At 41.8% G+C, this 16,200-nt stretch overlaps 1 protein-coding gene across 1 annotated transcript in view; it reads left to right on the top strand.

The window, feature by feature from the left end:
- The window catches only part of EFCAB6 (EF-hand calcium binding domain 6), a 156,771-nt gene that overhangs the window by 47,205 nt on the left and 93,366 nt on the right, over positions 1-16,200 (top strand). The window contains exons 8-10 of the mRNA XM_050936394.1: positions 999-1,117; positions 6,569-6,696; positions 8,436-8,584. Of these exons, the coding sequence (XP_050792351.1) occupies positions 999-1,117; positions 6,569-6,696; positions 8,436-8,584 (396 nt within the window). The remainder of the gene's footprint in view (positions 1-998; positions 1,118-6,568; positions 6,697-8,435; positions 8,585-16,200) is intronic.

Here is a 16,200-nt window from a genome sequence, read left to right as displayed (position 1 = left end):
TAAAAATAATTATGTTTGTATTAACCCCTTAGAAGCTTGTAACTAAAATCTGTTTCTTTAAAAACCTATTTTTCTACATCAACCATTAAGTTATTGGTCTCAATACAGGGAGAACTGGTCTGTGATATACAGGAGGTCAGACTAGATGATCTAGTGGTATATTTAGGCCTTAAACTCTGTGCGTCTCTGAATTGTACTACAAAATCTCTGCTTTCATTTTTAAAAAATTACAGATTTCTAGTGATTAGGAAGATAAACTTGGAAGCATCAAATGAGTGTTGTCTCACATAAACCTTCAGACAACCTGAAACAATAGTTCTGAAAGGTGTGAACTACCCATTGATTTCAATGGATTGACTTAACTCTAAAGAGGACAACCTAACTGTTCATTCTGTTACCTATTTCACCATTGATTAGCACAGATATTTAGCAAATATGCTCATCCCAATCCCAATTGTTCCTCAGACTGGAAAATATAGTATAAAAATAAATTACACTGGGGATATAGTTCTAATTGTGACATTCATTTCCATATTTAATTTAAAAAAATCAAATTTTTAATTCAAATAAATCTGCTGCAGAATGTCCAGCCCATTGGCTCTGACTGCTGCAAAACCGAGGCACATTGTAACAGAATTTAGGTTCCGTTTGCCATAGATTACACTGGGATTTGATTAAAAATTTCCAGTTTTCTTACATAATTGAAAGCATTTCTGTGCACATCTATTAAAATTTATATTCAGGTACATGGTCAGCCAAATCACATGGTAGTGTGATATTGAGTAATAGTATGCAGACAACTCACACACTACATATATAAACTCTGGGGGAAATTATACAATATGTATATGCAAAAAATGCCACCTTCCCTTTCTGAATTTTTACATAACATTCTGTAAAAGATTATATATGTTTATTTTCTAATGTTTCACTAGAAATTTGGCAGAGAATAATGTTGTTCACCGAAAGGAGTTGCTTTTTTTTTTTTTTTTCCCCAGACTGTGGAATCATTCCTGTGTTGGTAAAACGAATACATTGGATTATAAAGAATTTCTGAAGAACCTTGGTATAAATATGGGTATAGTTAAGAAAAATGCAACAGAAAACCAACGCCTAGGTAGGTGCTCACAAGAAGAATGTATAATGTAGGCTTTGGGAAAGCAAAGTTTTCACTTGGGGCCAGATCTTACTCCTGCTGAAATCAATAGGAGTCTTTCAATGGGAGTTGGATCAGGCCCTTACATGGAAACTTTAGTCTGGAATTTTCAAAGAATCCCAAGACAACTATGTGCCGTTTAGGTGACGGTCTCTCAGAATGGTTTGAAAAGCTTACCCACAGTGTATCAACATTGCTCATAGGCCAGGGTTTCCAAAAGCAACACCCCAGGTGTATGCGTAAAAAGTACAGTCACAGCTGAAACTCATTCAGTGCAATTATGTATTTAGATTGTAGGAGTTCATGTACAAATAGCTATTGGAGTACTGTGCTTAATGTGGTTGTATGTACTATCAAAGGGCTGCACACTCGGTCATGTTTTTTGTGCATCACCTTCTGGCCTTCATTTTTGAAAATATGTCCCATAATGTATATCAGAGTCTATGGACTTTTGAATGCATTTTAAGAAAAAGATACTGTCAGTATGTTTATCATTTAAAAATAATTATGTTTGTATTAACCCCTTAGAAGCTTGTAACTAAAATCTGTTTCTTTAAAAACCTATTTTTCTACATCATGCATGCACATGGGTTTGATGTTGTGGGGTTACTTGCAAGTGCTGGCCTTTCTGCCAAGTGAGTTTTCATTTCTCTTTGTTTAAAAAAAGAAAGTATTTAAACATTATACTGGGGGAAAAAGCCAATAGAGAATTACACAGACTTTGCAACCTGAAGAAAAGACTGTAAGCTAAATTTTGAGCCTACCAACTTGAAACATGGCCCCTTTCATTTTTACTATTGAGACTTAATACTTCACAAAGAGTCACAAAAGAACAAATTAACCTTTCACAGTTGTCTAGAAAAGCCTGGCCCACAGTCATACTACTGATCTGATCCATTGCCTGACAAAAAGTCTTGCATTGGGTAGTGGGACTTATTTCTAAACCAACATTAAATGAATAGCCTGATTTTTCAAAGGTGCTGAGTACAGTAGTGCTGTTCCCATTGACTTCAGTGGATGCTCAGCACTTCTGAAAATCATACCATTAGAACCTTTTCTATTTAATTGTACTTTTCCCCTCTTCATTCTGAAACAGGGTTGTGTGTACACAGAATGATGTAAAGTTTATGAAATATTACAAAATAAGATAGCTTAGGAAATAATTGGTAAAATAGCCACAGCTGCTAGGCACTTGGTTTTTTACATAGTATGGCCAACTGACATCATAACCAAAGCTGTTGCTCCAAAGTCAATTTCCACTCTGCTTTGACCAACAATGAAGTTGTAAAGGTGAACAATTATCTTAGCTAAACCCATTCAGCTCGTAAACATAGGGAAGTATTTAGGGTAGAGATCAGAATGGGTGAGCTAGAAAGATAAAAGGAGGAGAAGGGTGGATGTAGTGAGAGGAAAGACATTGAAGATGGTGCACAGGAGTGGTTAATTAAATTGGGCCTGATCCTGAAAGTAGCTGTACACCCTCAACTCCCATTGAAGTCAGTTGAGCATATCAGACACCTTGCAAGAGGCTCTCAATAGCATCAGAATTATCACATGTGGTAATGCTATAATATATATTTATGTCTGAATCCTGAAAAATGCATAGTACTCTGACTAAGACAGAGATTCCTCTGGCCTGTTTAGCTCTTTACTGATATAGGATTCCAGTTCACCTCCAGATTGAAATTCTGATGGCCAGTGTCATCAGGCTGTTTGTTCCACAGTTCCTCCTATTATATGATGGTTTTATACAGCAACAGTGGAACTCGAATGGGCAAACTCACAAAATCTGACTATTATTAGGGAAGAAGATGGGCCAATGGATAATGCACAAGTCTGTGAGTCAGGAGACCTGGGTTTTCACCTCCCACTCTGTCATTCACGGACTTTAAGGCCAGAAGGGACCATCATGATCATCAAGTTGGCCTGCAGTATGCAGGAGGTCAAAGAACCACACCCACCCATTCCTGTAATAGGTCAGTCACCTCTGGCTGAGTTATTGAAGTTCTCAAATCTTGATTTAAAGACTTGACGTTACAGAGAATGCACCCTTTACACTAGTTCAGATCAGCAATGATCCGGGCCCCATACTGAAGAGGAAAGTGAACCCCCTCCAGCTAATCTGAGCTGGGGGAAAATTCCTTCCCAACCTCAAATGTGATCATTTAGACCCTGGGCATGTGGACATCTGGGAAAATTATCTGTAGTAACTCAGAACCCTCCCCATCTTAGCATCCTATCTCCAGCCATTGGAGATATTTGCTACTAACAGTCACAGATGGGCAATATCCCATTGTAGATAAACTCAAACCATCCTCTCCATAAACTTATCAAGCTCAGCCTTGAAACAGGTTGGGTTTTTTGCCTCCCCTACTCTCCTTGGAAGGCTGTTCCAGGATTTCACTCCTCTAGTGGTTAGAAACCTTTGTCTAACTTCAAACCTAAACTTATTGATGGTCAGTTTGTATCCATTTGTTCTTGTAGCCACATTGGCCCTTAACTTAAATAAGTTCTCTTCCTCTCTCGTGTATTTTCTACTGATGTCTTTATAGGCAGCAATCATATCTTCCCTCAGTCTTTGTTTTGTTAGGCTAAAAAAGTCAAGCTCTTTAAGTCTCCTCTCGTAAGGTAGCATCTCCATTCCGCTGATCTTTCTAGTAGCCCTCCTTTGCACCTTTTCCAGTTTGGATTAATCTTTCTTAAACGCGGGAGACCAGAAATGCACACACTATTACAAATGAGGTCTCATGAGTGCCTCGTACAATGATAACAACACTTCCGTCTCTACTGGAAATACCTCGCCTGATGCATCCTCAGATTGCATTAGTCTTTTTCACTATCATGCTGGCAACTCAGTCATCTTGTGATTGACCCATACATCCAAGCCTTTCTCTTCCTCTGTCGCTTCCAATTGATGTGTCCCCAGCTGATAGCAAAAGTTCTTATTAATTCCCAAGTGCATGACCTTGTACTTTGTACTATTAAATTTCATCTGTTTCTATTACTCCAGTTTTCAAGGTCATACAGATTTTCTTGTATGATATTTTGGTCCTCCTCTGTATTGGGAAAACCTCCCAACTTTGTGTCATCTTCAAATTTTATTAGCACTCTCCCACTTATTGTGCCCAGGTCATTAAGGAAAATGTTAAATAAGCTTGGTCCCAAGACAGATCCCTGAGGAACTCCACTAGTAACCTCCTTACAGCCTGACAGTTCACCTTTCAGTATGACTGGTTGTAGTCTCCCCTTTAACCTGTTTCTTAAACACTTCTTTACCACACTGACTCACTGGGTGATACTTGACAAGGAATTTAACTTCTGTTTGTCAGGTTCCCCATCTATAACGTGGATAAATATACTTACCCCCTTTGTAAAGTGCTTTGAGACTCAAGGCCTTGTCTACATACAGATGATGTAAAAACTGATTTAGCTAAACCACTTTTAAAAGGTTTTAAAAAACATTTAGTTAAGCCTTGTGGACACTTCCACTGGTTCAAAACTGGCTTATATCACCTACCTCACAAGAAAACTGATATCAGCCTCCTTTAAATTGAATTAAGAGGGCCCTGTAACCATGTGGGACTCACCACCTGGCATCTCCCGCTGGTGACTCCGGGAATTAGCTCTGTCCAGTGGAGCGCCCCCTACTGGTGGTGTCCCATCCGTCATTCTGCCCTCTATTGCTGTCTTTGGACCTGCGTTGCTGCCTGCTCGGCAGTGTCCTCTTCGAGGCCACTGCCCTCTGGCAGTGCCCCTTAGTCCATCTGCACCCCCTTCCGAGGGGGTCGGTGATCAGCAGTCCTACACCTCAGCCACCAGGTCCAATCACACACCCCTTTGAGTCCAATCTCTCTTGTCAGGGATCTGGCATAGTATAATGGTCACTCCCTATGGCCAATGGCTGGGTGTACAGCAAAGGAGGTGGGGGGACCCAGGCCCACCCTCTACTCTGGGTCCTGGCCCAGGAACCCTCTGGCAGCAGCCTCACTGTCCTCCTTCTCTCCCCTCATCTGTCTGCTTCCCTGGGCCGCTTCCCCTACAGCCCCTTGCACCCGCTAGGCCCTTCCCTTCAGGGCCTGCAGCCTGGCAGGCTACGGGCTCGCGCTCCCTTGCGTCCCCGAGCTGGACCAGCACTGCGCTGTCCACGGTGCTAGTCTCCACCCTTGGAGATTGACCTTCACCTCTCAAAGGCCAGGAACAGACTGACTGCTCCTTTCTCTGGGCAGCCTTCTTATAGGGCTGAGCCTGGTCCTGATTGGCTCCCTCCAATCTGGGCCCTGATTGTCTACCAATAAGCCCTTCTTTAATTGGCTCCTTGCCTGCGCAGGAGCCCTGACCTGCCACAGCCCACAGTCACAGGAAGTGGGGCAGTCCGCCCCACTACAGGCCCGCATAGATATTTGCACCAGTTTAAATAAATTGATTTAAAAACATGCCCTTGGTTAATCAGGTGCGACTTTGTGAGTTGACCAGGCCTACTGATGAAAAGCATTACACAAGTATTAACAGTTGTCACTTTTATTTATGGCCAGATTCTGATACTTTTGCTCATGTTGAATAGCACCTTACTTCATGAGTTGTCCTATTGAAATGGAGTACTCCAGGAGTAAGATGCTACTCAGTGTGAGAAGAGGTGTCAGAATCTGGGCCATGTCTAGCACAGTGATCACACTTGGTGCTATACAATGATGAAAATATGCCAGACATATAGCAGAGCTCTTGCCTTGAAGAATATACATTCTAAAAGCACAATGTGGATAATATAGCGCACAATTCAGTTCAGAGAAAGCACAAAGTGGGATGGTGATTGTTCTAGCTCGAAAGCTTCACAGGAGAATTTTTTGATGGGGAGGGCACTTGGCATATATTAACTAAAGGCTCTTTCAAGGGCTGTGGGCAGTATGAAAGAGCTCAAATTTAGGAATATGTGAAAGAAACAAAGGGAGCAGTCAAGAGAAACCAGTGTCTTTCAAAGTTAGCAGGCATGTTTGCTGTCCGAGATGTTTGCTGTCTGTGGGTGGGTTGTCATCCATATGCTGAAAATGTGTTTTCAAGGGCCTAATTGCTCTGTAACAGTATTGGTAAAGAGATAAAACTATCAGAATACTCTGTGATATTACATGCAAATAAGAATATTTGTTAAGATTGTAAGCTTCATGAATTAATTCTCCTAAAGAAAAGTGAAGATAAAAAGCACTATTATAAACGCTAGCTTTGTGCCTATTATTCTTCCCTAGAAATCCAGTCTGAGAAATATAAATCAGTCGTATTTTGGGCTTATCTTAATATTTTACATAAAGACTTCTCTAATGATTTAACAAGAAATGGTCTTCAAAAAGAAATCCAGTTACTTTTATTTCTGTGAAGATGCCAATAGCAGTGACTTCTCTAAAATGAACTTTTCCTTACCAGCACTGAACTGGGAAGAGACACAAGACAAGATGCCAAAACAGAATAAGCGGTCACTACAGACTTCACCAGCTGAGGGTAGTTTGATAGAATGCTCACTAGATGACATTGAGATGGCTTTTAGGAAAAAGGTAAGAGAGTCCTTAATGTGTCTGAATACTCTGAAACATGAAGGGGTTGAGCCAGGCGTCACACAGAAAGGAGATTACACAGAAAGTTTTGGTGTTCAACATACAACTTAATAATAATTGTGTTGTTTTTTTAAAAAAGCCCTTAACAGAAATGGCAGTTTTGTTTTTCATAGCACTTTCTAAAGGTTCATATCTTGTTTGCCAGGTTCATAGCTTTAAAAAATGTATATAAATACCTAGGAAAGCACCACTTTTCTAGATGAAAACAAAATAAAAATATTGAAACTGGATGGGTCAGGCAAATCATACGTGAATCTATTGCTAGATCTCACTGCTAGATCACTTGCCTGAATCCCAACCCAGCTCTGTAATGATTAAAAGTTGTCATCATTTGGCAATTATTTCATGAGCTACATGAAATAAGCTAGTGGACTAAGTGCAGTTCCTAGTTCAATATGTGTGAAGCTCATAAATGGCACCCATGCTGGAAGTTTGAACACAGAGGTTAAGGGTTAAATGAGAATTAACTCCTTATGCCTTGAGGGGATCCTTCCAGAGCATGGTAGAGGGACAACATGGGGGATCTTGCACTGCCACTTCCATACATATGTTCTACCTATTTTGTGGATAGAGGAATATAATCCAAATCTCCTGAGAGTCAGTTCTGTCCTTTGACCTCAAGAACCTCTCTCCACTCTCAGAAGGCTATAGTGAAAGTAAAGGGACGGGACTATGGACCAGAGTTAGTGTTTTAGTACAAATCCAGCTATACAAGCCTATAACTAATTCTTCAGCATTGAAGTGATTGGAGAGTTCTAGCAGGCTGGAGGCCAGCAGGCACTAAAGCTGCAGGGACATCACCTGACCTTCTTTCTGCTTTAGTTCTTGATTCTGAAGTCAGGGTAGGTCCTCCTGAGCCACACAGATTGATGCCTGGGTTGGTGGCTGGGTACATCTAATCACCCTGTAAACCCTATCAGCCCATGATATTTATTTTGGACTTCCTGAGGTCTCTCCATACATTATCTCTGCCCTGTGATGTCTGCAGTTTTCATTTAGCAGTAAGCAGGTTAGATAAAGGTAGGGTAAAGCACCAAAAAGGGTAATGGAAAGCCCACGGAATGTTTGTACTATTCAACAAACAATACTGACTGAACTTTTGGTGAATAAAACCAATCTTCCTGCTGTTTTATTATCCGTGCTGAAATTTGCAGTAAGTCCCATAAGCACAACCACACTCCCCAAGTTTCTTTGCAACAGCCCGTGAGCTAAAAGAATAACCAAAGAAATGTGCAACATGTTTGTATAACAGGTATATTAACCATTCTGTTTCTTATAACATTTTTTCTAGCATTCATTATGATCCATTTTAATAAAGAGGAGCTTGGTACTGAGTTACACTACGGATGTCTTTAAAAGTCTATTGAGACAGATATATCAAACAGGCAGATCCACCAATATTTTTAGCCCTGAATTTTGAGGTAGAGTTAGTATATGTGCTATCTTTCTGTGAGAAACTTGTCTACCTTGTCACCTGAGTCTCTGTGATTGGGAAATACTGTTTTGTAGTGAGCCTATTAATTAAACATCTGACAGTGAGCACTTGCCATGGTAATCTATTTGATCAGTTTACAGAGAAGAACATTTGAAAAGGTCTGGTGAAAAATACATTATTGTTTTAAAAACTTCATGAGCTTTGATTTTTCTGAACAAAACACTGTAAATTGTATTCATTTCAGCTGCACTCAGCCTATCAGGACATTGAAAAAGCCTTCAGAGCATTTGATGTCAGTCAGAGTGGATTTGTGTCTTTGGATTACTTAAAGTCAGTCATAAATGGCTTTATATTTCCTTTACCAAATGGAACTTTTCAAGAGCTAATGAGTAGGTAAGAGTCATATTGTTTTCTTTAGAGACATTTTTTAGCATTGCAACCTCATAACTTGATTATTGCTTTTTGTGACTTCCTTTGTTAATTTGCCTCATTTGTGCCTGTGTTGCAGTGTGTGTGGAACGGTATGTAAAATCTGATAGAACTAGCTAGATCAAGGGTTCTCAAACTGGGGGTTGGGACCCCTCAGGGGGTTGCGAGGTTATACATGGGGGAGTCATGAGCTGTCAGCCTCCACCCCAAGCCCCGCTTTGCCTCCAGCATTTATAATGGTGTTAAATATATAAAAAGAGTTTTTAATTTATAAGAGGGGTCGCACTCAGAGGCTTGCTGTGTGAAAGGGCTCACCAGTGCAAAAGTTTGAGAGCCACTGTGCCAGAGGGCCATGTTTGCAGCAGTAAGGTAGGCAGGCACAATTGAGTGACAGCCTTCACTCAGAATTGCCTTCCTTCTATTTGTTTGTCATTTTATATGTAGTTTCCTAGTGGGAAGGGTTCTCACTTTCATTCAGGTAAATACTGGTACTTTAAGAGGAATTTACTGTATAAAAATAATCAGAGCTGAAAAATAACTAAAGTTTAATCCTGGGCATGTTCAGAACCTAATACTCAAATTTCAATATTTGTTTTTTTCCAAAATGCCTTTTAGGTTCAGATAATTATTACTAATTATTATTATTACTTTTATTAATTATTTCTTTGTTAGACATTAACTATGTGGTCAGCATTATATAAGACAACAATTCAAGACAGTCTCTGCCCTGAAGAGCATACATTTTGCTTATAGGTTTTAATCAAATTTAGGACAACCACTGTGGATTGAGGGCAGTATGATAGTACCTTGACACCAATGGCAGTTACCTGTGTTGACTGAGAGGCTGGTGGCTGCTGGTTCCTGAAAAAGATTTTGATCTTTGCTGGGCTACATCTTGGCAAAAGGCATTTGAAACTTACTTTTAAATGTAAAAAAAGTGCTACTTACTTTATCCCAGAAACAAGGGATGAGGTGAATTACTGGAAGAGCAACTCGACCAGTATTACCACTTTATTACCATGTTTGTGTGCTTCAAGCTTGCACTTTTTAAATGTACTTCTGTTTAAAGGGTTAAATGGAAGTATGAAGTACAGCATACCTTCAATGGAACTTACTAATACGAACCACATTGACTTTGTAGTGTCATCAGTAATCACTATAGGATTAACTATAGGAACGCTGGGGAGCTAGATGATGTAGTGATGTCACTTCTGGACAACTGAATTTAAATACAATTAAGACAAAACTCGTCTGAATTTGGGGGTGGGGGAGGGCATTGCAAAACTAGAACCTAAATTGGTCTGAGAGAAGGGCATATCAGGCCAGCTCCTATATTAAAACCCAGGTACTAGTTCAGGTTAACCAGACACTGCAGCATTTTGGCCAAATTCAGATACTGTGGTGATAAGCATGATATAGATCGACAGAAAAGGATTTTTGGGACTCAGCTTGCCCTCAGGGACCCGAGTTAGGTTAAATTCTAATTTCTTTGGACCTGATTTGAGTTCAAATGGAGCTAGCCAACTGCCCAAACCCACATTTCTCATTTAAAGCCAGAATATGTACATTCTTTGGTATTTTGGTTCAATCTGGACCCACATTTATACACAGAGACCAAGACCCGCAAGAGGAAATTAGCCAGAAGATAGCCTATATTCACTGGCAGCAGTGCTAAGAGCATATGGAAAATCAAAGAGGAAGGGGAGAACAACTTAACTTCTTAACAAGCTCTTTAACAAAAACAGAGATTGCTTGAGTCTTCAGTAGTGGTGCAAGGCACACAAGTCAGTTCTTACTGAGAATGTGAGCAAAGTAGGAACCGGATCATGTGTTACTATTTAAAGATTCCATAACATAGTTTATATAATTAAATTCATTTGTATGAAAGTAAGATCATCCCTGAAAATAATCCGTTGGATTTTTTTCTTGTATGCACTAGTTAACTTTAAAGGCCTCACCGCAGATATACATTTTATAGCAGCAGGTCCTGTATCATCTGCAGTAACTATATTGCTTTGTGCATTCAGCAGATAAATCTGATTTGCTTCTAGTCATTCACAATGTGATATAACAATGATCAACTATTACTTTGTCAAAAAATACTGCTATTATAGTTTCTTCAGTTCATGTCACTCGCTAGTATTAAATCTTAAAGTAAATCTTGCTCTTAAACACAAGCACATAATGGAAAGATTTCTACATGCTTTTTTTCCATTGGAGTTTTCTCTAGACGTTGACAAAATATAGTGTCACTTTAATGATGCTATAAACAGAAATATTCCAACCTACATATACCATATCTTTCAGGTGATATTTCTCAGATAAGGTAGTTCAAAAGATGCACCAGTGTGAAAACAACCACAGAGCTTTCTCATAGTTATGTTGCTGTAGTAATGTATATATGGCTTCATGTAGGCTGATAATGAATATAACAATAACTAATAGGGAATGTTGTATGATGTAAAGATTAAAATGATATTTAAATATTGTTGTAATAGGGTTCACTCGCTACTGGGACAACTTGTGACTGGATCTGGGGATCAGCTCTTGCCTGGTCTGGTCTTCCTTTCTACTGGTTTCTCACTTAATGAGCTTTCTCTCTTTCTGGGATTTGGGGTGCTCCCTCTTCATGACCTGGCCAGATGACTGTCACTATTTAGGCTTCCCCTTCTGAGGGTCAAAGTCCCATTAGACAAGCTATCCATGTGCCCTGCCAGGCAGCTTTCTGGTCTAAGTCCAGGTGCAGGGCCACTTTCCCAGTGGCTGGCAGAGTAACTCAGGCCCACCCATTACTCCAGGTTCCAGCTGAGGGACCCTATGCATAGCAACCAGTCAATCTCAGACCCTGTTGCTATTTCCCTGGGTTTCTTCCTGCCTCACTTCTCTATCTCCTGTCTCATTTCTGAATTTGCCAACTTGAGCTTCCTTTCCTCCCAGTGGCTACTCCACCACGCTTGGTTTCTTGCCTGACTCTGTAGTTCAGGGCAGGATCCCAGGGCTTACTTTCCTCCTAGAACTCCTCCTGGTCCCTGGCCAATTCCCTTTCTCTCTAGACAGTGACCCCAGAGCTCATCCCTCACCTGCCTCTCGCTCTCAACTTCCTGGCTTTGTACAAGTCCAGCTTGCCCCTCCCCAGCTGGGCTTCATCTTCAGTTAGACTTTATCTGTCCCTGGCTCTCCTCCAGGTGAAGCAAATACATTTAATTGTCCCTTTTTAATCTGCTCAGGATTTGTGTGGGGTGGACACCCCATCACAATTGCCCACATTAGATGGGGCAGGGAACTATTTATAGATAACACATGACAATGTTTTATGATTGTTCTAGATATCTGCATGTTTTAAACCTCAGGAATGAAATCTTGGGTCCACTGATGGCAATGGTGTTTTTGTCATTGACTTTAATGGGGCTAGAATTTCACCCTGAACAGTAAAGGACCCTGTTGCCTAAGTACTCATCTCTCACAATATGTGCCCTTTCAGCAAGATCAAATATATTGTAGACACGCCATTCATATTTACTTAATTTCAAAGGATATCACTCGTGTTAGTCCCAAATTCCCTACATTTCACACAAATTCGGTGTCCCAGCATTTTTACTTTTGAAACTTCTTTGCATCAGAAATAAAAATGAATGGAACAAAGATTACAGGAAGAGCTATTTATACTGAATAAAGGAATCCCACCACATTTTAATTTTCCTGCATGAATAATATTTTTTTGTCTTATGTTTATTTTGGGTCTTTGCCACGCCTGTCCCTTGACAGGTGGAGACGGATGAGTGAAGGATACTCTTGTTGTCTGTTCCAAAGACCAAATGTTCCATGACCAGAATGAGCACTTTCCCAGTGTGGAGCTTTCTCTTATGCAACTTGCTCCTCTGGTGAGATGCCAGACCTCAATTTGGCAGCCTTCACTCAGGTCATGATGGAAACCATGCTTACTTGGTCAGGCTTTCAGTGAACTTAATATCTGTTTGAAAGAGTGAGGGCAATTTGGTTGCAGATATTTCCTGGTCCTGACAACAGTGTTTGTAGTTTTAAGCTACTCTTTTTGGTTAGCTTGGTGTCTGATTTCCAGGATTTAATATTTTTGTAAAGATTCCAGATGCTAGGCAATGGTGCTTAAAAATTCTTAAACACTCTTAAATATATGGCATTTTGTAATGGATGACTAACGGACCATAAATCATCTGGTTTTACCCTTACTCGTGCTATTACAATCTTCATCAAACAATGTCCCCTTTTTAATAATGTTTATATTCTAGGTAATTAAAGAGGACATAATGGAAGATGAATTTCTAAAAGTCCTGTAAAATTATGACATTTTTAAAAACAAAATTAGTTTAATATATAAGGCCCACGGGGTAGAACTCTGTACTGGGACTCTGGAGACTGGGTTCTGTTCCTAGCTCTGTCACTGGCCTGCTGGGTGACCTTGGGCAAGTCACTTTACCTCTTTGTGCTTCAGTTTCCCATCTGTAAGATAAACTTCTTCTTCTTCAAGTCGTGTCCCTATGGGTGATGCACTGTAGCTGTGCTAGCATTCCTGCGCTGCTGATCGGATCAGTGTCCTTTAGGCCTGCACATGCACTGTCTCTACTTGTGCTGCACCACGAGGCTATTCAACGCGCACGGGTTAACCCCCCTCAGTTTCTTCTCAGCTGCCCCTGGCTAGAAACAGAGCTATTCACAGTCCGTTAGGCCCATTACTTTTCATTTTGCATTTCTATAGTTAGCCTCCTAATACTTAGTTGTAGTACTAGTTGTAGTTTTTTTTTCTCTTTTCTTATCTTTTCTCCCTTAAAAAAAAAAGAGAGACTTTATTTTTTCCTGTTTTTTCCTCCTTGGGGGACCCTTCCCCCAACAGGTTATGCCCTGTTCACCAGGCTTCAAGAAGTGCCTCTCTTGCAAAGAGGTGATCCCTGTTGCAGACAAGCACTTCCAGTGCACACGCTGCCTCGGGGAAGGGCACATTCAACAAAAGTGTGGTCTTTGCCGGCAACTCCGGCCCAGGTCCCATAAGGATAGAAAGCTCAGGCAGAAGATCATCTTCATGGAGGCAGCTCTCCAACCCTCTCTGGACCCACACCACAAATCACTTGGCAGACCCGAATCTTCCCCACAGCCCTCAACATCCAAAGACTGTGGGTTGAAGAAACAAACTACTGACCCCTCTCATAAATCATCGTAAAAGATAGTGGGAACGCCTCACAGTGAGCCCCAAGATAGCTGCTAATGATCTCCGGCATGCATGGTGTCCTTGGTACCATTAGCACCAAGACAGTCTCAGCCCAGGTATCATTGACAAGCCTACATAGCCAATGGGCATGGGCACCAGGTCAGTGGCACCGAGGGACAAGGACAGAAGGAAGCACTCTGCTGAGAAGGCATTACCGGTATGTAGTGCTCCATCAGTACCAACATCAACACCTCATCCAGCACCAAAACAACCGGTATGGGCAAGATCCCCGTCCCCCACGGTACTGCCAATGGCAATGAATTGGTTGGTACTGCTGGAATTCTGGCACTCAAGAGACCTCCATGTACCTGATGCACTGGAGGCACCTCCTTATGGTACTAGGACCGCCTCACTGAGTCTTTGCCCTGCATGGGAGTCTTCCCTGCTTCCTTACCACACTCCCCTGCTCTCCAGTGAGGGCTTGGATAGCAAACAGGAGGATGTGGCATCACAGTACTCCTCCCAAGCTCCCGATATCAACAGGGGCCCCAAGCATACCTTCAGATGGCCCCATCATCGCCATCTTTATATGGCCACCCCTGGGCGCCACTATGCCACCATCCTCCCAGTGGCCATACTGGGATCTTTGAGCTGCATATTGCCACCATGGCTCTCAAGATTCTAGCCCCAAATGAAGCCGTTGAGGCACATCCCTTCAGCTGTGGTATCCAGGGCTTCAGAACCTCCAGAAGTAATCATGGAGGAACAGGAAGGTGGTCTTGAGGAAGCAGTGACACCGAGAACCATATCCTCCTCCTCCCCAGATGAGGCCATCATGCCTCCCCCACCATCTATGGCTGATGACTTTCACCTCTTCGAAGACCTAGCAAAGAGAGTGGCAGACACTCTTCAGATGCAACCAGAAGAAGTCAAAGACACCCACCATTGTCTCCTTGACATACTTGGTTCATCTTCATCCTTAAAATTCACCCTCCTATTAACGAGGTCGTTTTGAACCCTGCAAAACCCATTTGGCAAACCCCAGCATCAGTGGTACCTACCTGCAAGCAAGTGGACAAAAAGTATTATGTCCCAGTGAGGGATATTGAATTTCTCTTCTCCCACCCTCCTCCCAACTCCTTTGTGATGGATGCTTTTCATTCCCATGGCCGCCAATACCAGAAGAGGTCCACTCCCTACAATAGGGACTGGAAGCATTTGTACCTTGTCAGAAGAAGGCATACTCCTTGTCCATTCTTCAGTTTCAAATCACCAATTACCAAGCCCTGACTGCGAAATATGACTATATAAATTATTCAAAACTGAATGATTTTATTGAGCAGCTGCCCGAGTTGCACTGTGAGCAATTTAAGGCCGTTATTCAAGAGGGACAGCTAGTAGCCAAGACAACGTTGAGTCTGCTCTCAACACAACTGACACAGTGGCCAGGTCCAGCTCCCTGGCCATGGAGATACGATGTGCATCATGACTCCATCTATTGGGCTTCCTGAAGGAGGTACAGTCGACTGTGGAAGACCTTCTGTTCAAAGGCATTAAGCTCTTCGCAGAGAAGACTGATGCTTCTCTTCACATCCTGAAGGATTCTAGGGCCACTGTGTTCACTGGGCATCTACACACTGGGACAAAAGAAGAGAAAATTCAGTCTGCAGCTCCAGCACAAACCACGCACCTCCCAACACCCAGCTCAGTGATCATTCCAGTGTTGGAACAGAGAGACTTGTTTTTGGCCCTCGACCTTCAGGATGCCTACTTTCATATCTCAATCCTACTGTCTTACAGATGATTCCTCAGATTCACTCTTTCAGATGTGTCCCTATGAGTGCTCTACAAACCACCCTCCTCCCCTCTACTTCTCAGTTCTTGTCAATGACTCTTTGGTAGAGAAGGAATTGAGGGGGGTTAACCTGCGCGTGTTGACTAGCCTTGTGACAGGGCCCAAGAAGAGACAGCACATATGTGGGCCTAAAGGACACTGCTACCGAAGTTCTCCCATCAGTAGCATAGGGATGTAAGCACACCTACCATGGAGCACACACAGGGACACGCATCTTGAAGAACCATTGTTACTGCACAAGGTGAGAACTTCTTTGAGTAATGTCCCTCTGGGTGCTCCATTGTAAGTGTATCTGCGCTTCTAGTCTGAGGTGTTAGGTAGCAGTGTTCGTTTGGCCTGCCCATGCACCCTCTCTGCCTCGTGGTTTGCCTCAAGGCTATTTAGCACTGCACGAGTGAACCACCCTCAGTTCCTTCTCAGCCACCTTTGGCCTCAAAATGAGCGAGCAGTTGTCTCTTCCTTCTCTGCATCATTAGTATAAGTAGTAGTTATTCATAGTCTTTTAGTTTCCTTTAATAGTTAAGTTTTCATTTTCCAGTTGGAGGG

This window comes from Gopherus flavomarginatus, chromosome 1, assembly GCF_025201925.1.
Source record: "Gopherus flavomarginatus isolate rGopFla2 chromosome 1, rGopFla2.mat.asm, whole genome shotgun sequence".
NCBI lineage: Eukaryota > Metazoa > Chordata > Testudines > Testudinidae > Gopherus > Gopherus flavomarginatus.
Note: the sequence above shows the minus strand (reverse complement) of the source record. Positions and strands in the feature narration are given on the sequence as shown.